At 43.5% G+C, this 27,179-nt stretch overlaps 1 protein-coding gene and 1 pseudogene across 8 annotated transcripts in view; both read right to left on the minus strand.

The window, feature by feature from the left end:
* Positions 1 to 26,462, minus strand: part of LOC136838617 (ethanolamine-phosphate phospho-lyase-like) — a 156,235-nt gene extending 129,773 nt beyond the window's left edge. For 2 of the 8 annotated variants that reach the window (XR_010853063.1, XM_067103907.1), the window contains exon 1: positions 26,246 to 26,422. Coding sequence is in view for 2 of the 8 variants with exons in the window: in XM_067103888.1 (XP_066959989.1) it covers positions 4,747 to 4,766 (20 nt within the window). In the remaining 6 variants the exon portion in view is untranslated. The other 6 variants (XR_010853057.1, XM_067103888.1, XR_010853055.1 and 3 more) reach the window with 6 other exon arrangements.
* LOC136841927 (5S ribosomal RNA) lies at positions 21,836 to 21,953 on the minus strand (annotated as a pseudogene).
* Positions 26,463 to 27,179: the final 717 nt, after the last annotated feature.

Below are 27,179 nucleotides of genomic sequence, written 5' to 3' on the forward strand. Positions count from 1 at the left end.
ATCAACTTTTCTTCGGACCTCCATCAACATAGGTCCTCCTTTATCGCTGGAGTTATCAGAAAGAAGTGACGGTCTTGATGCACTTTCCGATCCTAACAAGCTCTTAGGTAAAACTGCAGCGGTCTCATGTGTAGCCTCCCCAACTTGACAAACTGCTCCAAGGAAGCCAGAGTACCCAAGAGACTCATCCATTGAGTGGAAGAGCAAGAGCAAAGGGAAAGGAACAAGTCGACTTTCCTTGGGCAGTCTTCCACTCTCTTGAGGGACACAGAAGCCCGAAAACTCAGAGTCTATCTGAATCCCCAAATACAGAATCCTCTGAGTGGGAGTCATCTGTGACTTCTTGTGGCTCAACAATAATCCTAATTCTTGTGTCATTGGAAGCATCTTCTGCAAGTCCTCCATGCAAAGTTCCTTCGTGGGGGAACAGAGGAGCCAGTTGTCCAGATAGAGTGAGATACTTACTCCCACTAGATGGAGCCATCCCACCAGGGGAGCGAGTACCTGAGTGAATACTTGTGGGGCAGTCGAGTCGAGAGACCAAAACAAAGTGCTTGGAACTGAAAGACTTGATCCTTGAATACAAATCTGAGGTACTTTCTTGAATATATGTGAATGGGAATATGAAAGTACGCATTTTGCATGTCTAGGGAGATCATCCAGTCTCCCTGACGGATGGATGCAAGAACAGAGTGAATTTTGCCTTCTCTATGAAGACATTCAACGCACTCACGTTGAGCACTGGTCTCCAGCCTCCTGAAGACTTTGGCACTACAAATAGATGGTTGTAAAATCCCTTCGACTCGACATTCTTGACTACCTCTATGGCTCCCTTGATGAGGAGAGAGGAAAATTCCTTTGAGAGGGCATAATATCTCTCCAATCCTTCAGAGTAAGCCATCAATATAATAGGAGTGTTGGTCAAGGGTGGCCTCTCCCTGAAGGGGATGGAATATCCTTCCTTTAAAACTTTTATAACCAACTGATCTGCTCCTTTCTTGCTCCATCTCTCCTAGAAGAGAAGTAGCCTGGCACCAACTGGGGCATGAAGGACTGGAATCTCACTTGTGAGTAGTTGGCTTCGTTGTGGATTTTTTGACTGCTCTAGATGCGAACTGAACAGTACCTCTAGTCCTGGACTGGGACCTCTGTTTGCCCCCACGAAAGGGTTACGGCTGAAGAGGAGACAAGGACTTGGCAGAAAAGGTGGACCAATCTCTCTGGCGCTTCGTCGATTGGGTCAAAAGATCTTGAGTTGATTTTTTATGCAAGCTTGAAGCAATCTCACTGTGGGCTGAGGGAACAAACGATGCTTGTCAAGAGGGAAAAACAGTGGGGCCAATTTCTGCGAAGCTGTTACCCCCTTAGATGCGAAGGAAATCCAAAGTTCCCGCTTCTTAAGGATGCCCATTGCAAATATGGCAGCTAATTCCTGAGAACCATCACTGGCTGCCTTGTCAACAGAGGAAAGTAAGTTAAGGAAGTCTGTAGAGCACAGGAAAGAAAATTAAGGAAGTCTGTAGAGCAGTCTCTCAGGAGAGAGGGATCATGACCTCTCTTGGCTAAAACTCCTATGCACCAATCAAGAAAGCTTAGTACTTCAAAGGATTTAAAAAGACTCTTCAATAAATGATCCATTTCTTGCGCTGAAACAAACACCTTGGCAGAAGAGAGAGCGGATTTACGTCCCGTGCCAATGAACCCCAAGAAGTCCCCCTAGGAGAAGGCAGCCACTCCCAAGAAAGGAGCTGCTCCCGTGATGTAGGATAAATAACACTTACGTGAAAGATGGGAGGGCGGAATGCTGAAGCAGGCCTTTCCTTGTTCCCTCTTCTCAGAAAGCCAGCTCTCCACTTCACATAAAGCTTTCTTTGATGAAGAGAGAGAACCATCTTATGAAGCTTGACGAGTTCGAAGGGTAATTACTCATCATGAATGATGAAGCCGAGGAGGTAGGAGTCATAGGAGTGAAGAATTCCGAAAAAATTCTGGAGTGAAAACTTGAGAAAGGATGCGTACAGAGACTTAGTCAAGTCCTGGTCAACATCTTCGTCATCCGAAGAGATCGGAGACAAGGCAGGATCTGAAGAAGGAGCTGTAGGTGCTGAAGGTTTCTGAAGAAGCTGTAAAATACTGTCCAACTGGCGCTACAAAGGGACCAGTGACGGATCCAAACCAGAAGAGGATGGAAGGTTCACATCCAAACTGGACGAAGAAGGCACCTGGAGCTTAGAGGAAGTCGTCGAATCTTGGGCTGGCGCCACAGACACACTAGCAGCAGAAGGCACAGACGAAAGTTGGTCTTTAGGAGCCCTAGAGTGCTTGGGGGTCGCTGAAGAACGTTCGACCAATACAGTGTGATCAGCTGAATCAGGGCACTCATGCACTTCAGGGTTCTAGCTATTTGCTGCGGGGGGGTGGTACGCATCCTCACGAATACGGGGGGTTTGTATATCTAAACAATGCCGAAAGGCTACCATAAGAAAATACTTCACCAAATGGGAAGAAAACCAATGATCCAAAAACCAAGCTGCTTTGTCAACACTGTGCATGGACTTTACAAGCGGCAGAAACAAATTGAGCTATTGGCTTATTGTTCCTCTCTCTTACCCCGAAAGTGGGCAGGGTCTTGTCACCTACACTGACAAAAGAATTGTTTCCGCAGAATTCAAAATTTATGCTGCCGTTTGAGTAGAAACTCTTAGCTAAGTAATTATTGGGTAAGTTACTTATATAAAAGTGAACTGCACTGATGCTAAACATGTCACAGTATTACTAATTCACTTCTTATCCTTGAAGAAGGTGAAGGCTGTTGACTGCAAAAGTCTTAAGTTCCCATGCAATGGCCATTGTAGGCACTCTGTCTTCTTGCTAGATAGTAATCTTAAATTTCTCCTAAGAGTACTTGCCCTCCTCTTCTTTTCACCAGTAGCAAGAGAGACAAATGGACATTTCTATGGACATGATGAATGGTAAGAACATAATGCAAATACAGGTGGGTATCCAACTAAAAAAAAAAAAATTGGTACCAACAGAAAACTATACAATATTAGTTGTACAACCTAGTATGACTGCATGGCACATTGGGAGATAAGGAGTTGTACTGTTGCCTGGATAAAATTCAGAATTTAAAATTTGGAATAAAATTTCTGCTGAACACATACTAAGGCTAACACCATCGTGAAGTCAAAATATAAAATGGACCACCATAAACCAGGAAGTGCCTGTACTACTTCCTAGTAATAATTTTTAGCCTTTCCTATAATTCACAAAGCTTGTCCACTGTACAGAAGACCAACTCTCACACTCCTCAGTGGGATGTCCTGGAATGCATGTCCTACCCATACAAAAAGAGAAATAAAGGTGGGAATCCGAATAAATGGAAAACAAGAAGTGTCCATACACTCACTCATGCTCTTCATACCTCCATTAACCACTCTTCTTAAGCAAGTCCAAATTAGAGGAGAGGTTATGAGACATCAAAAAAATGCTTCAGCCTGATATTCAAGCACAAGCAAAGTGGCTGACACCTTCCTACCACCACTAACTACTTTATTACCAAATTTAAACAACCATTTCCAGTTTGTACAGAGGAACACTTACATAAAAGGCTCAGGTTTGTATTTCCGTAGGAACGTAATCTTCCATTAAAACAAAAGAAATTTTTTTCAATACATACCTGTTGCTTTTACATAGCCCATCTGTCTGTTGTGGGGATGTTAGAAAGGAATTGGTCTGTCTGTTTCTTTAGATATATAACTAAAAGGCACAACTGACAAATCAGAGATTGTAATGAAAATACTTAAATTTTTATGTACAGTATTATTTTTTAATTCTTATGAATATAATTATTTTAATTCTAATCTGTGTGTGTGCACTTTTCTTACTTAATTGGTGTGTGTGTGTGTTCAATCATTACAACCTACACAACTTAAATCAGTCTGAGCAGCTGATGTCTAATTGTACTTGGTTATTTTCTCACTTTTCACTCATTTGTTTCTTAAAACCTTTACATTTTTCACCATAATTGGGTACAAAATTGCATCACAAATAAATCAAATTAATTTTAATTTTTTTTTAATCACAATTCCTTGATGAATACTGCACAGAAATAACCGATGGAATACCATACAAAATAAAGGGGTGGACATTTTCTTTTAATTTGGGTGGTAGAGGGTACAGTAGAACAGTATTTGTTTGTGTGGATTATGCAGATTTAGAGTTAAAAGTCAGTTAAAAGTTTCTTCTCAAGTCAACTTTGGCATATTTTTGACAATGGGATAATTCAAAATTTGGTGGACAGGATGAGGATTTTTTTTTATTGTATGCTAGCACATAGCTTTCTTTTTATTTTTTCTCAGAATTTTAAATGAAAAAAATAAGACAATGACCCTTTTCTGAAGGAAGGCATGTATTAAATGTTTTCCATGATGTAACTGGTTACTGTACCATGAATGAAGTCTGTTAAACTTTCACTGAAATAATTGTTGCTCTGGTACAACATTTTATAGTTGTAAAAACTTGGAATCTGCTTTTTATCATTAAGAAAAATTCCCCACTGTTGGTTCTTCCTAAAGCAGCCCCAGCACTCAGCTAATCAAACTTTTGGGTCATTTAAGAAGCACACAAAAAAATGAGAGAGGTCTATCCACTGAAAGAGACAATAGAATTTACTGTAATCCCAAAATAAAGTAAAATTTACTCAAAACTGTTGACATTAAAAATAAAGCAAAATTTACTACTTACGAGCCTGTTCTGGCATCCATGGTGAATGACTGTTTTGTTTTTCCTTTGTCATGAGGAATCTACAACTTCCACAAGAAACCTTTATTTTCTAATTCCAAGTTATGAAATCTGAAGTGATAAAACAAAATTAAATTATTTTTCACCCATTAAAACAATTTTACAAAATACTGCACACTTGTTCTCTGACTCTAATAACTGTTTGTAAAAATATTTTCATAATAAAATTAAGTTTAATATATACTGTACTAGTCCAGCAGCATAGTCCAATGTTTCAGGTCAATTGTTCATTTTCCCATAAAAGCACCAAAATTGGTACACACGTAGAAAAATGTACAGTAGAACCTTGGTTCTCGACGCTAATTCGTTCCAGAAGAAGTGTCAAGATTCGATTTTGTCGAATTCTGAGTTAATTTCTCCCATAAGAAATAACTGAAAATGGATTAATCCATTCCTGACCACCTGTCATTACCCCAACCTTGGGCCTTTTATACAAAAACTTTACACAAATTACAATTGAATGAGTTCAGAGTTGAATAACACCGTATCAAGCACTTTTTACATTTTTAAATGCATACTGTATCAAAAAGTTGGCCTATGACCAATGCGTATATTACCGATGATATACCGAGAGCCATAGAGCTAGCTAAGTAGCCTTATAGGCACTACCAGAATGTACTGTAACAGGTACACATGAAAACTGTTGTTAATAATGATAACATTGAAAAACAAGCCATATTATCACATGAAATTAATAATACAGTATTTATAAACCGAATTACTGTATGTCTGCTATCATAAAATTCGGTTTATAAATACTGTATTATTAATTTCATGTGATAATATATTAATTTTTTCAACAGCTTGCACAGCAGCATGTGTGGGCTTTAAATGCTTTTAAATAAGCATGGGAAGAACGCCACCAACAACGCCAACTAGCTGGCAGCCGCACTGAAACTCTTTTTCTACAAACATCATATGATTCATGGTCGGATTCCGGTTTGTTGTTTGAACTCCGATATAAAATTTACTCAACATTTCGTATTTGAAATCCGACTATTCGAGTTCTAGTACAGTCGGGGACCGGGTTCTACTGTATTCGAACAATTCTAGAAATGGAGCCACCCGAGATTGTGCCTCGGACAGCTACGGCAGCCATTTTCTGAAATGGCATGAAGCAAGTCTACTTTAGCGAAATGGGCTATATGCTCTTATTTTGTTATTGCCTTACTTCCAGCTCTTCATTGGGCAGTTAGTTGGTGAGCTGTGGCCTGCTTTTCGGTAGGCCCAGTTCAGAATCTCCGGCTGGATGATGAAGAGTTAGAGGAATTTATTTCTGGTGATAGAATTCATTTCTCACTATAATGTGGTTGGATTCCACAATAAGCTGTAGGTCCATTGCTAAAGCCAGTTGGTTCTTGTACGTAGAATAAGTCTAATCCTTCCGGGCCAGCCCTAGGAGAGCTGTTAATCAGCTCAGTGGTCTGGTAAAACTAAGGTATACTTAACTTTTTTTTTTTTGCTATATATAAGTACAAGCAGTCCTCGGTTATCGGCGGGGGTTCCGTTCTGGGGGTGTGATGATAACCGAAAATAGCCACTAACTGAAAATCAGTGATTTCCGGTGCTTTTTCGGCAATTTTCGGGGCTTAACGATGCCTGTTAGGTATGTATCAGTGCCAATAAGTGGAAATCGGGGATTTTCGGCGCTGAAAATTGCTGATTTTCGTCGCTAGACAAGTGCAGTAAAACTGGATTGCCATTAACCAAGCCCGCCATTAACCTGGGACTGCATGTAATGTGTAAAATTCAGTACACTGACCATGAAAATAACATACCCAACTACTATGAGCAAGTATCTCCAATGACAAAGCCATTATTTGATTTGTAAATGGCCGCTCAACAAACTTTTTGCTGAAAAGTACCTATTATTGAAGAACATGAGTCAAATGATATTCATCACATTCAATGGGTTTAGGGTCAATAAAAATTTCATTATAGATTTAATATTTTATATCTCTATTTTGAAAACAAAATTGATAATCATGATATTGACAAAATCAGAAATGTACTAGTTATTGCACACTTGACTTTGAAGCGGCTATGGTTTAATGTTTACTACCATGTTACTAGGACACATACACATGGTTCACACATACATCAGTATAATACAATAAAATAATGGATTAAGTAACTTTCTTGGTAACTGCGCATGGTAACCACTGACTTTGTAAAACATCAGAAGTACAAGTCTGCAATGATAAGAGTTTCTGAGGTCAACTGTCCTGTACTGGCCCTCTCTGGATCAAAAGCCAACACATTTATAAACAATGTATCTTTGCATTTGCACATTCTAAGCTAGGCTAATACCTCAGTCTCTGTCTACTGGTAGTCTATGCCTACTCGCATTCTCCTTCACAAGCACACAGTCCACTGCACTGCAGATTAGCCTTCTTGCATTTGCATTGGTTTTTACAGCCTTTTTTGCAGCAGCACAAAACCAGCTCTAAGGAGCTTTTTTAAGCCTCAGCGAGTGTGGTCCAGAGCGGTTCATATGACCCATCCTCTGCTTCCTGCCAGGCCCAGCTTGTTGGTGATGGAAGCACGGGTTGAGGGACCAAGACTTGCCCCCAGATATAACCACCCTGGAAGACTGATCTCTTCACATGCTGTTCCAAAGCATAGTATGTAGGTGGGATGTGCTGGGCGGAGTTCCTCTTACCAAAGAGTTCTTTCTGGCCTTGTTGACATCCATATATGGACTGTTGCGGTCACAGAGGAGCACCACAAATTTTTCAATGCAGTGCACTGTGTCATCCTGGATGTTGACTGGCATGGTAGTCAGGGTGACCAGGGAATCTGTCAGTCCTGGATATGAGTTCCATGTGCGCCAAGCAGATTTCTTGCCAAGCCTCACAAACGCTGATACCGTGTTACATCCGGTCATGGCGTGGAGGACAGGAAGGGATGTAGCAGTAGTTCTTGCCCATCCCAAAGGCAATCCAGTGTTCATCCACACATGGTAGTACCTGAGCTACCATCACAGCCAAGATTACAACATCGGTGTCTGTGGTTCGAACTTAACCCAACAGTGGTCATATTGTGCAGCATGGGCCACATGCAGCATGATGTGAGTTTCCGCCTCTTCATAAATGCATGGAGCCAGTGGGCTTTCATCACCTAACTTGTAAGGTAGATCAATGCTTCCCCATCAGTGACTACCAGCTCCTTGTCTTGTCATGGAAGGACTGCACCAGCACATCAGAAGGGAAGGTGAAGAGCTCACCACGCACTGTTGCACCCCTTTTCCTCGTTTTTCTCTTGTCACCATCTTTAAGGAGCCATCTTCATAGCTATCCCAAACGAGGTCAAGACGTGAAGCTCCATGCAGTTGCCCTTTAACATATGGAATAAAGACTTGGTGGGCATTTCTTCAAATGTCTTGGCAGTGCCAGGCTTCAACATCTGCACAAGACAGTGCCATCAAGGACAACACATGTGACAGCAGGTGCATCAAACTGAGCTTCAGCAACACCCTCAAGGCACTCCAGCAAGTGGCTTTTGCTACCCAGGTGTAGCTTGCCTGCATCAGATAATGCAGGAGGACATGCTTGATTTTCATGATGGAAGAATTCGTCCAGATTCCCATCATGGTTCTGGCAGCCAATGTAGAGCTTTGCAAATTATGCCATATCCTTCTTAACAGATGCTTCCTTTCCTTTGGGCACTTTTGGTCTTCTGTGCATTCCGAAGAGGGGGAACTTGTTCCTCTTCACAGGTTCGTCGATAGTTTTGGTTCTGCCTATGATGCAATGATTTGCTTAAGCCTCTAACTGTCCTTGTCCAATCTGAGTGCCGCAAACTGTTTCAATCACTGTAGGATCGGCAATCTCCTTGGTGTGTAGGACCAGCATATCTGGACTATCCTCCTTGAAGGGATTCCCCAGCTCTTCAATGACAGCCACAAGGGATTGTACATCTTTGGTAAATGCTTTCTGTGCACTTGGTGTTTCTTCAGTGTGGGTCAGCAACAGGAGCAGGCATAGTTATATAAGGCACCAACGATGTCACTATGTGCGAGGGGCCAGGAACCCAGGAGGCAGCGGCACGGAGTGGAATGTGGCAGGTGCGGCCAAAACCTGGGTGTCGAGGTGCGAGGCCACCGTCACAAACAGCTTGCCGAAGGACGACACGGTGACAGTTGTGGTGGTGGAAGTTCCAGTGATGGCACACCAGACAGACCCAGGTGCAGCCAGGCAGATGTCAGATCGGGTACTTGGCCAACAGAAGACGCTTCCAACCCCAAAACCTGAGGACAAGTTCGGGTCAAAAAGGGAAGCCTCTACTCGCTCTGGGGGAAGAAATCTGCCCCCGGAGTGAGGAGAGGCCCCAGAGAGGATGTCCTGAGCAACCACTCCGCCCGCGGCCTTCCACAACCGATGAAATGAATAAGGAAGGGGAGGGGGAGTCCTCACCCGAGGAAGAGGCAGCCAGAAGGGGAAGCTTGCTAGGAGGAAGAAATGACCCCGACAGATCAGCCACCACAGGAGTCGTCAGGGGTGTGTTACCCTCAGACGATTCCTTGGCGGGTTTCCTACGGCAGCGTCTCCTCCCTTCAAACTCCCTCCACTGCTCGGGAGACCAGGAACAACTCTTGCTAAAAGGTGAAGCGCGCGAGCACACACGTCCCCTGCAAGTGGGGCAGAGGGCGTGTGGGTCCATGTCAACGCTAGATCTAAAGGTATGGCATTTCTTGCCTCCTACCCCAGGACACACATGCTGGGGGTAGGAGGGCTTCAAGGGCATATCAACATTCATACTGTAAACAAAGGGAAAGTTCCCCCCGGGAAAAGCTCAACAGTAGGGCAGAGAGCGGGAGAAACAACATCCACAGTCTACAACGTCAGCAAATTGAATAAGTTTACATCCAGGCTAGTACTCCGCCTCCCAGACGGTAGTTAACTGTAACCACCTTGTTTGAAAGTTAATTGGCCGTTTCCAGCCTACACTGAAAGTAATTCCTAATGTAAAGGACCGACGGTTTGTATAATGTGTCGGAACAATTAAAACTCCAAACACTTGAAGAGGTCCTTGACAAGGTGGTCAAGTTCTGCTGACGAAAACACCGAATGTCGGGAAGGGTCGATGAGGCCAGAGAAGCCCCCTCGGGAGGAGTCGGCAACTCCCGAAGAAGGAACTTACCCAGTGATGTAAGATACATACCTCCTACAAATTAAGCGAGAGGAAGGAAAGGCGAAAGACGCTTTTCCTTGCACCATTTTAGCCGAAAGCCGATCTCCCATCTTCTTGAGAGACTTCTTGGAGGACGAAGAAAGTACTGTACCAACTTGGGGAGTCTAGTCATGTCGTCTGGTTGATTCTTCACCAAAAAGGTCGAGGCAGGAGAGACTGGGGCAGCTGGGGAGAAAAAGGTGGATCAATTTGTAGTACAGCTGCACAGGAAGGAGGAGGAGCAGATTTTTGATCGACCTCTTCCTCTTCTAAGGGAGACCAGAGACAGGATAGCATCATGAGAAGTCTTGGGAGCGGAGGGAGCTTTCTTCAACAAGCTCATGATTTCAGCTAACTGTCACTTAATAGGAGCTAACGATGGCTCACCTTGATCTAAAGGTGAAAGTGGCAGAGACCATGGTCTCTGAGCAGACTGAAGAGGAGATACACCCCTGGAAGCGGGAGCTTGGCACTCAGATGCGAATGTCAGGTACTGAAGAGTTGGCGCCGGGCACTCAGGAGCTGGCACTGTGTGCTCAGGAACTGGCTCCAGTGGATGCTGGACCAGGAGCAGGGACAGAGGGGCCCACAGTGTAACTACAAGAAGGCTGTGGGCTGGTACTAACCTTCTTACACCGCTTAATGGGAAGTGGACCTGAACCGCGACCACCATCTTCTGAAGGGTGCTTAAGCGGTCATGAAGAATCTAGGTATCGTTTGCGGTGGCTCATGTCTGCGCCGAAATTGTCAGAACTTGAAGACAACCGATGCACCTCCAAAGAGACACCTTTCCAATTGGCTGTCTGCTGACACCTGGGATCATGCAACAGGCGCAGATGAGGCGTGCCGTGGGCGGCCACCTGCCTCCTTGAAACTTCCTGCAAGTCTTCTCCCAGGTTCAGGGGAGCAGGACAGTGACCCTCATCTAGGAGAACAAGCAGGAAGGATAGCCACCTCCTCCACTTGCACTACACTGTCAACCATTACTTTCTCGGCGAACACTTTGTCCATAACCACTTTCAGTGACACTCCCAATTCTGCCATTGTACTCACTACAAGACTGATCTTCCTATCGAACCTAGTTTCGAGACTAGCAATGGTATTTGGGTCAGAAGCAAGGGAGCCAGGCACAGGAGTAGGTGGATGAATAGTAGGAGGGCTAGAAGTACGGGAAATAGCAAGAATAGGAGTAGAAGGAATAGCAGGACTAGCTTCTAAACTGGGTTTAGGAGTAGTTTCTAGGCTAAGTGAACACCTCTCGGCTCTAGATGCCGCTTTCCTCTTCCTATCCCTCTCTAATTTCTCTAAGTGAGATTTAAGCATTTTCCATTGTTTCTCTTCCCATGAAGAATATTTATTACAAGTTTTCTTCCTGCTACATTCTTGCCTCCTACATTTACTGCAGATCAAATGAGGACCATATGATTTTGTTAACCTAGTTTTACACCCTTCACTGCAATAGTGAAAACTAGAAGTGCTAGACTCTGACATAATTCAGCAAAAAACTAGAGAACTAATCCCAAAAAGCTAATAATGACAAAAGCCCTTTGGCTACCAAAACAAAGTACAGTAATTGTACTTCACCAAAATCTGCAAAGACAACTGAATAAATCATCAAAAAAAGCTACTGCAAATGGCACTGATGCGAGCACCACAGCCGGCAAAAACAAACTGATTCTACCTGCTGGTTATTTCCCATGTGCTCCAATAGTGGGCAGAGCCTGTCACCTACACAAAATAGCTGAAGCGCTACTGCGAATTTTTAAAAAAGTTCCCACGCGAGTTAGAAACGTTAGCTGGGTAATTACTTCGCAAGTTACTTATATGAAAATAACCTTTTATTGATATTTTGCTGTTTTTTCATTAAAGGATATGTATACTGTACTGAGAGAGAGAGAGAGAGAGAGAGAGAGAGAGAGAGAGAGAGAGAGAGAGAGAGAAGAGAGAGAACTGAAGTGTTTATACATCGAAGAGCTGTAACTGCTGGGGCCGAGACTTAAAGGCTGGTTAAACCATGGCTGGAGAGGAGCAAGAATGATGAGTGCTGCCTCGTAGAAATTCAGATTCAAACAGGTCAAACCGCGAACGCTTAAAACCCTCTAAAACATATACCTTAGAACTGCCCATTTTGATAGCTTTCTGAACCAAGAAAAACCCTATGTAAAAATGCATACCTGGAGTATTTTAATGGTTTTATCACAAAGTGCATTTATTCATGAAAATTATATGAAAATACTGTAATTAGTGAATATTTCTCAGTGAAAAATACCGCGAATGGGCGAATTTTCCGTGAATGATGGCTAGATATGTTCCACAGAGAAACCCGTGAATGCGTGAGTCCACGAACCATGAGAATGCGAATACGGGGGTTTACTGTATACTAGTTTTACCAGACCACTGAGCTGATTAATGGCTCTCCTAGGGCTGGCCTGAAGGATTAGACTTATTTTACATGGCTAAGAACCAATTGGTTACCTAGCAACGGGACCTACTGCTCATTGTGGAACCTGAACCACATTACAGTATACAGTACCGCGAAATGAATTTCACTGTCACCAGTAAATTCTCTAATGATTCTTCATTAGCTGGTCGGAGACTTCGAACTTCGGGCCTAGTGGATGCTAGCACAATTCTACCGACTTGCCCAACGGAAAAAATATTTTTAGTGATTAGAGATGAAACATCAACAGTGACAAAATATTCTCTTGTGTACTGTTATATGTGTGACAATTTTAGTCAACTGAACTTGTAATGCAATACAGTACAATAAATCGGACAAAGCAAAATATATGGCAACACTACCCAAGTCAATCTAGTAGTGAACTTGCTGGGTTTGTTGATTTTTTTTTTTTTTTTTGGTACAGTAGTTAATATTTCATTAGAGGATATGTACAATACAGTACTGATATATGAGAGAGAGAGAGAGAGAGAGAGAGAGAGAGAGAGAGAGAGAGAGAGAGAGAGAGAGGAGAGAGAGAGAGAGAGAGAGAGAGAGAAATTTTGTTGTCAGGGACAATTTGCTACTGGAGATTTTGAGTTGCCAACGTATAAAATTCAGATTTTAAATATTTTATGGTGATTAGATCAGTAAGGTGTAAATGGATTCTGTGTGAAATAACGTTTTATTGATATTTTGCTGTGTTTTCAATAAAGTGCATTGAGAGAGAGAGAGAGAGAGAGAGAGAGAGAGAGAGAGAGAGAGAGAGAGAGAGAGAGAGAGAGAGAGAGAGAGAGAGAATGGCGGAACAAGAATTTTATAATAAATGTATGGAAGATGGTGAGGACTAACCACAAAACGATGTAAACAAAGAACTTACTAAATAATTTTTTTTTATTATAAATGTACTGTATTTGTACATAACCACAATAATACTAACATGACGTAACAAACCTAGCATTCTGTTTGGAGGAACGTGTTCCGTCATTCTAAACTACCCACGTATTTTAGACATGCTCTATACAGTAGTACTATCCTAAAATACGTACTGTACAGTCTATATAATTTCATAATCCTCTCACAACACAGCAAAATATAATAAAATGTACGTACATTGTGTGCAGTACAGCAGATGATGCACAGTTATGCTAGGCAAAAGAAAATGTGCGTCTGAATTATAAGGGATACCTAAGAGTAACAGTTGTTGGCAGGTATGTAATGTTGTAAGATGACTTTGAAATGGTATTGGGGTGTTCTGGGATGATAATTTGAGGTATATTTTTGTTTGAACTGCTAAGCTGGGCTTTGAACTGTGAAAATAGGCAGTTATAAGCATTTTAGGGGTGTATATACTTCAGAATAACAGATGTAGAAGAGTAATGCAAGTTGACCCTGGATGTTTTGGGATGATGGTTAGGGGTGTATTTTTGTTTGAAATTATATTATTTTAGTCTGATAATTTAAGGTATATTTTTGTTTAAATTTGGCAGTGAACTGTGAAAATAGGCAGTTATAAGCATAATAGTTTACGGGGTACAGGGTATCTGGCAGTTGTATGCCAATTATAAGCATTTTTAAAGAGGATTTTTGCATTTCTGTTGTGGGTTCTAGACCTATCACTGCATAAAATTGGGGGAGCACTGTACTCCAAAGAAGAGGTCTTCTTCATACCTGGAATATCACAATCAGATAAGCAAGAGGTCAAGGCTACTGCCGAAGATGAGGTCCGATGGAGAGGCATGGCCAGACTTCTTAAGACATGAGTACTACTCCCCATACTCCCTCCAGGGGAGGTAGCATTACCAGCAGACAGTCAAACAGGAATGGTAGAGGGAGAAAGAAGGAAACCAACAGGCTGACAAACTCTTCTTGTTCCTCTTCCTCCTACTGTTAATCAGCTCAGTGGTCTGGTAAAACTAAGATATAATTACTTTTTCTTCCACTGACGAGAAGCCAAACCAATACACTCCTTCCAGGGAGACAAGCAAATGCTCACCCCTATGAGGGTCAACTGTTACTGGACCTGGAGTGCCTACGAGGGTGCCCACTTTCCTTACAACAGTTCTGTTCATGTTTTTCCCCACTTCTTTAGGAAAAACAAAAGTAAAAAACAAAGCTACAAATAACCAAAGAGAAATAATTCTACTTATCAGAGGAAGAAAGAGCACAGCAAGACATCCACTCTTCATGGAAACCAAGAAAAAAGTGAACGGTGGCATGAGCGAGGGGTATTCCTCACTCTACCTCATAACCACCAGTTAACGACCTTGCTACCAAGTTCAGTGATCAAGTTCTGTAGGAACAATTATTAGTTTAAAGATAGTGGAACCATTTATATCATTCTATATATTACGGGGACCACAGTGGGAAATGGGGTTTTGGGGTGGTAGGAAAACACAAAATGAGTAAAATGACAAGAGAGCCTACTGGCTATCTGAGTGTTCGGTACATTTTTATTTTCAATAATAGGCTAATTGTACTCTGGGGCTGACAATATGATTTTCCTGTTTTAGTGTGTTTTTAATTTTTCTGGCATTTGTTTTGGTAGCATATCAGTAGACTACACCTAATTTTGAGAGATACTGGACCCCTCTTACAACCTACAATTATAGGGACCAAAATGGGAAACCAGGGTTTTTAGGTGGGATGAAAATACAATATTCAGGTAGTCCCCGGTTATCAGCAGGCTCGATTATTGGCAAACTGGTTTTATGGGGCTTGTCTAGCACTGAAAATCGCTGATTTCTGCTTATCGGCACCATTAATCAGATACTGGCACCAATACCTACCTAACAGAGGTGCCGATCTCCGGTTTTTGGCACCGATAACTGCCAAAAATCGCCAAATTTTGGCGATTTTTGGTTATCGATGATTTTCGCTTATCATCATGCTGTCAGAACAGAACGCCCACCAATAACCAGGGACAGCCTGTACAATAATAACTCTGCAAGTTCTGACTGTAATTAAAGCAAGGTCTATTGTAAGTTTTTAGGGACATCATCTACTTGGTGTGTATGGACCTGGTAACTTATGTGAGATTAGTGGGTGGCACCCTAGATCAGGTTAGGTCAAACCCTATTACCTAATTCAATTTACTTTAATCTAAGTTAGGTTGGGGGGGTCCAGAAGGGCAAAGACTTCCGCCAAGTAAGGACCCAGCACCCTAGGATAAGTGAGGTTAGGTTAGGTGTGATTAGCTTTGGCTGCAATCCTATGGTAGTTTGCAGAACTAATGACCCAGCCTATATTTCCTTATCATTACCTCCATATGGAAAAATGTATAGAATAAAAATTGTTTAGTGTGTCCTGAACCCCCCCAAGGGACCACTCACCCAATCCGATTTCTATAAAACTGTTAACTGCCGATTTTACGGTGCTTATGTAAATTTCCAAGTCTCAAGTTGGTGTGAACCCCATCATGCAGCACCTCGCTCCTGTAGTTCTTAGGATGGCCATGCTGTGGCACCCCATTTGCCATATTACCTGGTCATGGGTAATTTAAACCTAGTCAATCATATGCCCAATTGACATAGGTCACGCCCTTGGCCTACTGATATTTTTAAAACTAAAAAATCAAGCAGTAGGAGTCATATACCCACACACTGATCCAGATCTAGCTGCTCTTTCCTGTTCCAGCTTCTAAAATTGAAACTCAGGACACATGTTTTTTACTCTGTTAAAACAATTTTGACAGTACAGTACAGAAACTATTCAGAAACGGTGTATAAAAGGTGTTTTGTAGTTTTTGTATCCTGAACATATGCTATCATCTCGCCAAATTCATTACAACCCAGTTCTAAGACTTCCACAATTCAAAGAAGGTTTAAAAAAGGATAAAATCCAAAGGCTTTAACCTCAAATGATTTCAAATAAGGTAAGCAGTTCATTTTTGGTTTTAGATAACTTACTACTACGAAACATTAGGAACTGGACCTACTGCCACAAAGGGGTAGCCTAGGCCAGTCCATACGTCCATTGTTCAGTGCTACTTGGAGGTCAGGGGTAGCAAAGTCTTCCCTTGGCCAGGTAAGGTCTGGTTAGGTCAAGGCAGGATGCCCTAGCAAAGGTCAGATTAAGGATGATTTGGTTATGTTGCAACCAATGCTCGATCATGTGTCCAAACAGAAATTCAGTCCAGGCTTCCAATGTTCAGTGTTATTTGAGGTGGGGGTGGAGTGCAGATTTCCCCCAGGGTTGAGGGCATCCTTCCCCACCCCCACCTCCCAGCTAAGTAACAGCATGGGATCCTAAGTCATCTTAGGAAGACAAGGGCTGGTTAGGTCAAGGCCGGACACCCTATGAGAGGTTAAGTTAAGGTTGCTTTCATTAGGTCGTAGCCAGTGCCGGACCATGTCTGAACAGAAACTTTCGGCTTGTGATCTTTATTTTCCCCCATAGTCAAAGATCAGTGCAATTCCTGTAAGCCCATCGGTACAATTTTGTCCGTTTACACTTTTTTACCCTGTCTGGCTCTTGCCTGCCATTTGTGTTCTTGTCCCAGGCCAAGATTGAAAAACATGTCATGACTACAATTTGGTATTATTTGCAGTACCAGCATCATTCTACCCTTTTGTCATGACTACAATATGATATTATTTGCATTAATAACATCATTCCTCCTACCTTTAAAAAGGTATTTCAATTGTTTTTGTTCACTTTTTAGGGGTGGACCCTGTTACTGTCATTCTCTATTAGACCCCAATCTCATATAATTTAAAATGCCATAGATTAGGCTGGTGGGGGTTCTTTGCCCCCCTCCCCCCGACCAGGTAAGGTCCTAGCATCCTAGGTTAACTTAAACATATCCTTGTATTTTACTCTTACTGCATTTTCCCCCACCCAACAGCCGCTTTCCCAGTGGGCCCCCAAGGCATAATTGTAGAACACAGCCTAAGCAGTAGGGTGGTGGGGAGGCGTTCAATATCTCTACCAACCACTCATTTGCTACTGAATATCCAAAATATTCATAACATACATTAAAACATAAAAGTCATATTTTCAACACCAGAATCCGATTATTGTTTAAAGTATAAATTCACTGGTTCAACAGCAGCACAAACTCCCTTAAACCTAACCAGTAAAACTGACAACTACTACACAGCCCCTCTGATTCAGTACCTAACAATCTGCACTGAAAATGGGTGCTGATTTTCGTACCAGCTGGGGGGGTGGGGATGAAAGTATAAAACAAACAAAAGATGGTAAATACACTAAACATAAGCCAAATATGTAGAACTATAGTACTCTGCATAGGGATTACCTTGGAAACTGGTTGCTTATCAAGAATTTACCGTTATTTTTTATGAGCCAACTGTAATTAACCTTAGAACTGATATGTTTTGTATGCTGGCCATCCTGGAATGCTATCACGCATGTGCAGTTTTGTAGGGGAACTTTTGGTAAAAAGTGGAGTTTCCTTCACAGGGGGGTGGAGGCTCCAGCTAAGTAACATGGCCTACTAAGTTAGGGTAGGTTAGGTTAGCATAGTTCCTTTTATGATAGGTTTCCTTCACCATTCCTTTCTTGCACATATGGCTCCCTAATGACTTGTGCATGCGCAGAACCATTCCATAACAACAACATGGCAAAATGATATTTTAATGATAAAATAAAAGTTTGTCTATACTTACCATAAGATATATATATACGGTATTCCTAAGTCCTATGAATTCCAAACTCACGGCACACGTAAAGGGGGCCAGGTGGTTAGCACTCATTCCCCGCAGCTGGGAGGCGGATATCAGAAAACCATTCCCATTTTTCTATTCAGATTTTCTAGTGCCACTGTCTCCCTGAGGGAGGTGGAGGGCATCATGATTAGAGAGAGCATTCAATAGAAATGAACAAACTTTTATTTTATCATTAAAATATCATTTTGTTCATGCATTTACCTGTCAGGGATATATATATAGCTGAATCCCACCATTGGCGGTGGAAGAGACAGAATAGGATTTAGGAAACAAATATATGTAGGCGATTGACGCCTGTTCTCACTTTGTTAGCATAGCCGACTCTGTGATTACAGTCACCAAGCCTGTTTTTCTGCTTTTACCACAGTCTCCAGCAAGGTAGTGACCTCCAGTGAGTTCTAGATGATCTGTCCACGGGGCATGACCACAATGGGAAGATCATAAGACCATACTGCGGGAGATGATCTGTCCAACCACCTGACCGAGAGCATGACCACAAGGGACGCCAGATCGGTGGGAAGCCCCGTAACCAAATCAGCTTGTAGCTGACATGCCCTCTCCCTGGTCCTGGGAGTCCCCACAGAGGTCTCAGGCCTATGTTAGCATAGCTGACTTCGTGGATTACTGTCACCCAAGCTGCTTCTGCTTTACCAGGAGTCTCCAGCAAGGTAGTGACCTATATAGCTGGTGAGTTCTAGATGATCTGTCCACGGGGCGTGACCACACGGGACTAGATCATAAGGCCATACTGTGAGGGGCAAAAGGAGCAACAACCAACCACCTGACCGAGAGCGTCAACAGGTCCTTGGCCAAGGGACGCCAGATCGGGGAAGCCCCCACAACCTCAGGCCGACATGCCCCTCCTGTCCTGGGAGTCCGACAGAGGTCCAGGCCAGAAGGCTATGGGACCGATCTGACGTAAAAACAAAAATCAAGATTAAAATATACCTCCTAACCTCTAAAGGATAGGATGAGAATCGTTCTCCGCCCGCAACACACGGTGTTCGCAGTGCACAACAGGTCCTGCCGAAGGGACGCCAGATCGGGTGGGAAGCCCCCAACCTCCTGTGGTTTTTCGACTTGCCCTCTCCCTGGTCCTGGGAGTCCGGACAGAGGTCCAGGCCTAGAAGTGTTATGGGGCCGATCTGGGTGGAAACATGGTCCTAGCTTAATAGCAGTCTTCGTGATGTCGCCTTCACGTCCCCAAGTAATGTGAAGCTTAACACCGGTGCTTGGCCAGAAGGTGGTACCCAGAAGATCGCAGCGGGACATGTTCTTCTGAAAGCCACCGAGGTTGCAATGGCTCTAACTCGTGAGCCTTAACTTCAAAAGACTCAAGTCACTGTCTTGAACGCCGGAAAGTGCGTCAAAAATGGTGTCAAAAAGAACGCCCAGTGCATTCTTAGAAAGAGGCAAACCGGCCTCTTGACAGAGCACCACAGACTGTCCAAGGACCTCGCTTTCCAAGTCTTCTGCAAATAAAATTTGAGAGCCCTGACAGGACACATGACTCTTTTTCTGTTCATGTCCGAGAATTTCCGCCATACCCTTAATCTCGGAAGGTCCTGGCAGGGGTAGACGGGTTCTCGTTTTGGGCAAGAACATAGGGCTTAGAGAACATACTGCATTATGGGCTCTAAAACTTACGATTATTGATAGCTCGGGGTTCACTAACTCTTTGCCGTAGGCTGAGCAGTTAGGGAAAAAACCTTCCTTGTCACATTCTTGAGACAAGAAAGAGGCTCGAAGGTATTTGACATAAAAAATTTTAGAACGACATCCAGGTTCCAGGGAGGCGCCCTGGAATGAGGTACCTTGACAGTCTCAGGATCTCAAGAGATCGAAGATCCTTGTTGTCGGCTGATAGTCTGAATGCAGTTAGACTCAGAGCGGGAAGTTTTGAGGTACCTTTCAAATGGGGGCTGCCTGAGCAGATCTACCCAGGACGCCCCACAACCTCCACAGCTCCTGACATACTCGTGAAGGGTCCACTCGTCTGGTCGGGCAGAAGCTGCCGCTGTCGACCGGAGATCGGTCCGCGTTCTGGATATTCTCCAACGAACCCTCGCAAGGATCGTGATCCTCGCGCATGGGCCCAAAAGCAGGGATCTCTTAGCCAGGGCTTAACAGGACCGGAAACAAGTTCCTCCTGTTTCTTGGAGGAATGCCAGGCTGTGAGTTGTCTGAATTTACTTGTACGACCTCGCCTGACACTTGGCTCGAAGGATTGAAGGGCCAGCAGGATCATTTCCACTAATTAATTTTTGAGATTGATGTGCCAGGACACCTGTTCTCTCCAGGTGCCTGACACTTTCTCCCCTCCTAGTGTTGTGCCTCATCCCTCCCTGGGAGCGAAAAACAACACCAGGTCGGGGCTCTGAAGGCATAGAGAAACCCCTTCTGCCAACCTTGAGGGTCGAGACTCAGGTGAATCCTGGAAAACAGGAGAGATCTTCAGGGTCTCCTCTAGATTCTCTTGTCATTCAGTTTTCCGCCAGGAAAAACTGGAGCGACCTGAGACAAAGTCTTCCCAGGGGAAACAAACTTCTCCAGAGAGGAAATGGTCCCCAGCAAACTCATCCATTCTCACTGAGCATATTTCCTTCCCTAGGAAGGATGAGACTTTTCTAGCATTGCTACTGACGTTCCTGGGGATGGAAAAAGCTTGAAAAGCCACTGAATCCATCTGAATCCCAGATAGATGATGGACCGCGCCGGGATCAGATGGGACTTTTTCATTCACTAGAAGTCCTAGGGACTTTGTCAACTCTAAATTGCATTCAGGTCCTCCAGACACCTTGACTGTGAAGAGGCTTTGATGAGCCAATCGGCCAGGTAAAGCAGATACGAATACCCGCCAAGTGAAGTCATCTCGCCACATTTCTCATGATAATCGTGAAGATCATGGGAAGCCAGCTTAGCGGAAGCAAAGAGCTCTGCATTGAAACACTCTCGTCCTAGTACAAACCTCAAATACTTCCTCGACTGGGGATGTATGGCGGGAACGTGAAAGTAAGAGTCCTGTAAGTCCAGAGCGACCATCGAATCTCCTGGTCTTAATGTCTAAAACAGACTGGGACGTCTCATCGTGGAACTTCTCCTTCACCATGAACGGTTCAGTCTTACTGACATCAGGACTGGTCTCAATCCTCCCCGACTGCTTCGGAACTAGAACAGTCGGTTGTAGAATCCTGGGGAGTCCAGCTCCAGGACTTGCTCCACAGCTCTTTCTAGCATTTGCTCTAATAGCTCTAAAAGGATCTGTTGCTTCTCTTGATGGAATGAGGACGACAGATCCTTGGGCACGTGCACAGAAGTGGTGAGTCGGTAGGGGATCTTGTATCCTCTCGATAACTTCAGGGACCAGGTGTCTGCCTCTTGCTCTCCAGGCTCCTCGTAAAGAAAGAAGCCTGGCTCCTACAGGTGTCTGAGGCGCTGCAAATCACTTCCTGCCCCAAGATTTTAGGCGGGCTCCGCCTCTGAAAAGATCCCACCGGGAGAAGATCTCGAGGAAAGCTCCTCCATGAAAGGGCTTCTACTTCCTGGAGGTCTGACCGACAACGACATCAAAGGGACTGCCGGGCGTTTGACGAGTGGGCCAAGAGGTCTTGAGTGGCCTCCTTCAAGCTGGAGGAGAGATCCTTGAACAAGGACTGGGGAAGAGATGGCTCGAAAACGGGGAGAACAGCAAAGCCCTCCTCATGACGGAGAAACTGACTTTTGCAAAGTATGACGCCAACGGCATCTGGTGTTCCCTAGGCGGTCACCCATCCAAGTACTGACCAGACCTAACGTTTGCTTAACTTCGCTGATCGCATGAGAAGCGGTGCTTTCAACGCATGGCCGTTGGCTGGTAGGGCCATAGGCTGGGTAAAGTTACAGTAAAAGGCCTCTTCTTCAAGAGGCCCGCGTACAAAGTGGGAAGCCAGTTCCTCTGAGCCATCCCTGACTGCCTTGTCCATGCAGTTCAACACGCTGGACAGCTCCCCAGGCAGATCGAGTCGGGACTCCTAATCCTGACGCTCAGAGCCCCCAAACACCAGTCCAGGAAATTGAAGACCTCCATGGTTCGAAACAGTCCTTTCAAATGGTGATCCGCTTCCACATAGTCCAGACACTTGGCAGCCGACAGAGGGACTTTCTAGCGCCGCTTCACTGCTTTCAAGCTAGGGTCTCCTGGACAACGGCGCGAAACCCCTGAGCCGCACGCCTCCCGGGTTCTTACCACATACCTGCCTTGCCGCTCAGCTTGGACGGAGGCAGGCAAGAAGTCTTGCCTTGGTCTTTCCTTCCTCCATCCAGGTGTTAACCTTCTTGAAGGCCTTCTTCGTCGCCAGAGACGAAGTCATCTTGACAAAACCCCGGCGCCTCTCGCTTCAGGACGGGCAAACAGCCGCGTGAGGAGAGAGAGGGGCCTGAGGGTTTGAAACTTGTAGCCAAACAAGTCCTTAAGAAAAACCGGCTAACACCAGCAGTCCGTAGACGAGGGAAGGGGAGGCTGCTCAAGGACTGCAGGCTCCGACTCACAAGAGACTTCTCCTCTTCAATGGGAGAAACGCCCCAAAGCCTTGGGAGCGTAAGGCCTTGCAGTCCAACACGCAGATGGGGCACGCCGCAGACTTTGATTGCTCTGAAGCGTCGCCGAGCAACCAGAGGCGCCTCCCGAGAGTCCATCCGGCCGCCCTGCACGGCAGCGAGAGAGCGCCCTGACGAGCAGCTACAGAAGCGCCCAGGATAGCTGCCATGGAGCGTCACGATGGCGGTCCAGCCGAGCGCCCTCCTGCACGGCAGCGAGAGAAGAGCCTGACCACGAAGCGCCCAGGAAGCTGGCGGTCCGATGGCCCAGCCGCCCTGCACCGCAGCGACGGCTGGCAGGGAAGCGCCCTGCTGGCAGGTCCAGAAGCCGCCCAGGATAGCTGCCCGAGCAGAACGCCACGCTGGCGATCCAGCGAGCTGCTTGCACGGCAGCGTCAGAAAGCGCCCAGTCAATATATTGAGAGCAGGCTACTTATTTGGGAAGTCTTAACTCCCGCTAGCCTACCGAGCACTAGTTATAGCGAATTTGGCTCCCACGTTAGGGGCCGGTAGATATGATATATCAGTCACGCAAGATAAAACCAGCCGTAGGTTATCTCCTCACCCTGGACTAAAACTAATGTTTGATACCCAGTGAGATCTTAACGCTTCCGTATACTTTGAACTCGCAAAGCTTGTTTACTTTTTTACCAGAGGCAGCCATTTGCCCAGGCCACTCATCTAGTTCCGCTGTTTCGTAAACTATCTCCAAAACTAACCTACATTTTTAATAACCATAAGTAAGTTGATTTTGTCCAGCATGCATAACTCTTTATTGGGTATTATTTGTATTTATGGACATCATTGCTTTCAACATAAAATATAGGAGCGTATTATGACGATTTTGAGCATCAAAGAAATGAATATTATCCCCACCACCCCTCCCATAGATTCTGTGACCTCCTTGGGAGGGGGTTGGTGGGGAGACAAATTAGTAAAAACATGGCGAAAACCTAAATTATAAACACTCAAACAGCAGTATACAGAACACTGAAGAATACTGTACATAAAAACACTTGAAATGGAAACGAAGCATGCTTGACAGAAATGTATACAAATGCACTATATGACTCAGTTATTGCATCGTCATATATTGTGTTAAAACCTTACTTTTCTGACCTTACCTGTCACTGAATATATCTGCACCTGGATGAGCATTCAAGGGATATGCACCACCATGATACTCTGCCTATTACCCAAAAATAATCGAGTACCAGAATTTGGCTCCATACCTTTAAACGCTAGTCTATTGGAACCGTAGATTTACAATGAAAACAGTATAAATTGACACAGCCGTTACAGATAAAACCTATTTCCTCATAGCATTTTAACTAAATTATGGCAGTTGTAGATTATCTCCTCAGCACCCGTCTTCTAAAAACTAATGTTTGGATACAAAAACGTTTGTTATTGGCTGAAATCAATAAGAGTAAATAAGATCTTTAACGTGATTTGAGGCGATAACAAATAAACAAATTTGAACTCGATGATTGCGTATAAGGCTTGTTTCATTTTTACCAATAACAGGCTGGAAAGGTGAGGCAGCTCAAGACGCATTGAGAAAGTGAAATCACCACCTACTTCGAATGAGTCCCGCTGCTAGTCGAATGAGACAGATCTCCAAAAAAGAAAACCTAACTTTTCAGGTGTTCCATAAGTAAGAACTAGGTTTGATTTTGTTGTACAAAAACATCAACAATAGTTACCGAAAACTTTATTGTCCATAAATAAAATATCCTTTATTCATATCCCCGCCATTTATTTAGTCCTGTTTTTCACGATGGCGCACTTTTGATTGACCCAGCGTTACATTATTGTTTCTTCTTTTATCGCTTGACCGCTCAAACTATGCACCTTCGCAATAGATAATATTTTTGTTAGCCATCTTCCAGATGCAAAAGGAGCATTATTAGTGCGAGAATGAAATCCTGAACTAATAAATTAGCAGGTGGGAGGCAAAGCAAAGCGATCATTTTATCAGCAAAGCCCCTACACTCATGCATGTATTGTGAGGATCTACCTAAAACGGGTAGCCTCACCTAAAAATCATTCACACAACATACTCTGAAGCTAGCATAATCCAGATCCAGACATCATCCAAAGAGCAATCAAAAAGCAAATTCCACAAAAAAAAAGCGTATGCCAATCCACAATCCAAAGACAAAACCAAAAGTCAAATAGAATACTTAAGTGGAAAATAACGAAGTTTATTTAAACTCAAAGATTAGAGTACTGAAAACAGATGTTGACAGTACAAGCGACAGAGAAAATCTGAATAGAAAATGGAAGAGTCTCTGATTCTCCCTCCAGCGGCGGAATGGGTATAACTACCTGGCTCATCGCGCAGCGCCTAAAAGTTTTGAATTTGTCGACTTCGGAGAATACAGCTTATATATATATCTGACAGGTGTCGAATGAACAAAACGGTCTTTCTCCCAGCAATTTCCCCCACCCAAACCTGCATTCCCAAAGGGTCCCCAACCATGCTGGATAGAGATAGCCTAGGTATGAGGTGATAATTAATGACAGACAATAAACAACACCACCTCCTTCATCAACAACACTAAAAGTATAGGAAAAATCAATTTCCAAGGTAACAGTCTGTGCGGAGCTGTTCTATACTTTTACCACAATATATTACTATGAACAAACACATACAAAAACAGCGGTAAGTACTCCAGTGAGTGACTGGTGGGAACCAGGCTGCAGTAGTCGCCTTCAGTTTTAACACCGGACCTAACACCATTAATTGGCAAGAACAGGCTTCACTGTATCCCCACCTTGGCCTAGGCAATACACCTACCCTATGTCACGGATAGCTGTGCTTTAGACCAACTGTCAAATTACAAAAATGTGAGGTATTTCGAAGTGATAGCTCCGCAGACGGTAAATCTATACATTAGCTCCGCACCTGTTTTTACCTTTTCAACTGGCTTTTTCTACATTTTAGGGGTTCTGATACTGGCGGTGCACCTGTTTGTTGTTGGCCAAATGGAATGTCCCTTCGCCGTGTTTAGTACTGGCCCGGGGGGGTTGGGTACCCATACGTTAACAAGTTATTGCACTTGCCGGACGGGATGTGAACCATTCGAAACAGACGTATCCGTGCTCTGTCTTGGGAAGATCGCGTATGGAAACCCCTTGTTGGATGGACTTCTGGGGTTAATTACAGGTTAATTACACTCGAGCGCCAAAAATTAAAGGTAAATTCATAATTAGCAACCAAAAAACTGTAGAAAAAGTCAAGTTACAGTGCCGTCGGCGACGCGGAGCTACCCTACAGTTCTACCTTACTTAGTTCTAGCCTACCAAATGTGACCACTCTGCCCAGCCTAGTGCCCCGCTTGTCCTGTTAACGATAAATAACCCCTATAGATCAAGTGGCGACATAGGTCAAAACACCGTCATCTTTTAATTCTAGCTCAGTTTAATAACGGACAAACAATTTAACCTAGCCTGGACATAGGTCTAGACCTACATCAAACGAATTTGAACGTGTCAGTGAATGGTAATATCGCAGACATTGTTAATCTGTTGCACCTCTAACAGAGTTACAAAGCAAACTTACGATAAATGGTCATATTTCGGTAAGACGTCATCTGCGTTTCTTGGCAGTTGCTTGACAGCGTAGGAAGTCACTTATTCTTCATCCTGAAAGTCAAAGCATTAAATAGATATATATTCGATTTCGAAGGAAATAAATAAAGCTAGATGGAGAAACGTCCTTTCCCAGGTCAAAAACTCACAATTGGTCATTTCAAGATGGCGTATTGACAATTGACTGCAATAAGAGACATATACTGTATATATATATATATATATATATATATATATATATATATATATATATATATATATATATATATATATATATATATATATATATATATATATATATATATATAACGCTCCAATAAATTACCATGAAAAGGAAGAAACGACAATTACTGTACTTCTGTCACTTTTTAAAATTGGAGCTTATTAGTCCCGTCTAAAAAAATCCCTATATTTGTTAATTCAACTACTAATCTAAAAAAAATTGGTGGAATGACAGTAACCTTCTATTTCAGCAGTAATGAATGTTTTGTAATTATCTGTTATCTGCGCTATTCCGTGCTGGCGTTGAGCCCGAAACGCCGGGTTTCTACCCGTTATTTTATTACAGTTTATGGTAATTTAACTGACTGTTTTACGTATACCCTTGTTTCTGTACCTGCAACATGGCATTGTTTCACACATCATCGAAATTAGACTATGGGAGCTGAAATATACCGTGGTTGAAAATGACTCAGTTATTAAGTTCGGATATCCCTTTACTGAAAAAAAAAATTAGTAAGAACCGAGGAAGAAAATGTATTCTAACACGGAATTGACACGTTTGTATACAGTAACTTGTGCTTTTGCAATTCATGCCCTCGCTGAACTTGCTGCGAGAAATTTGCGAATCACGTTGGTTGAACAGTGGCGGCCTTGACCGTGGTTTAAAGCACCCAATTAGAGGC

This window comes from Macrobrachium rosenbergii, chromosome 1 (assembly GCF_040412425.1).
Source record: "Macrobrachium rosenbergii isolate ZJJX-2024 chromosome 1, ASM4041242v1, whole genome shotgun sequence".
NCBI classification, from domain to species: domain Eukaryota; kingdom Metazoa; phylum Arthropoda; class Malacostraca; order Decapoda; family Palaemonidae; genus Macrobrachium; species Macrobrachium rosenbergii.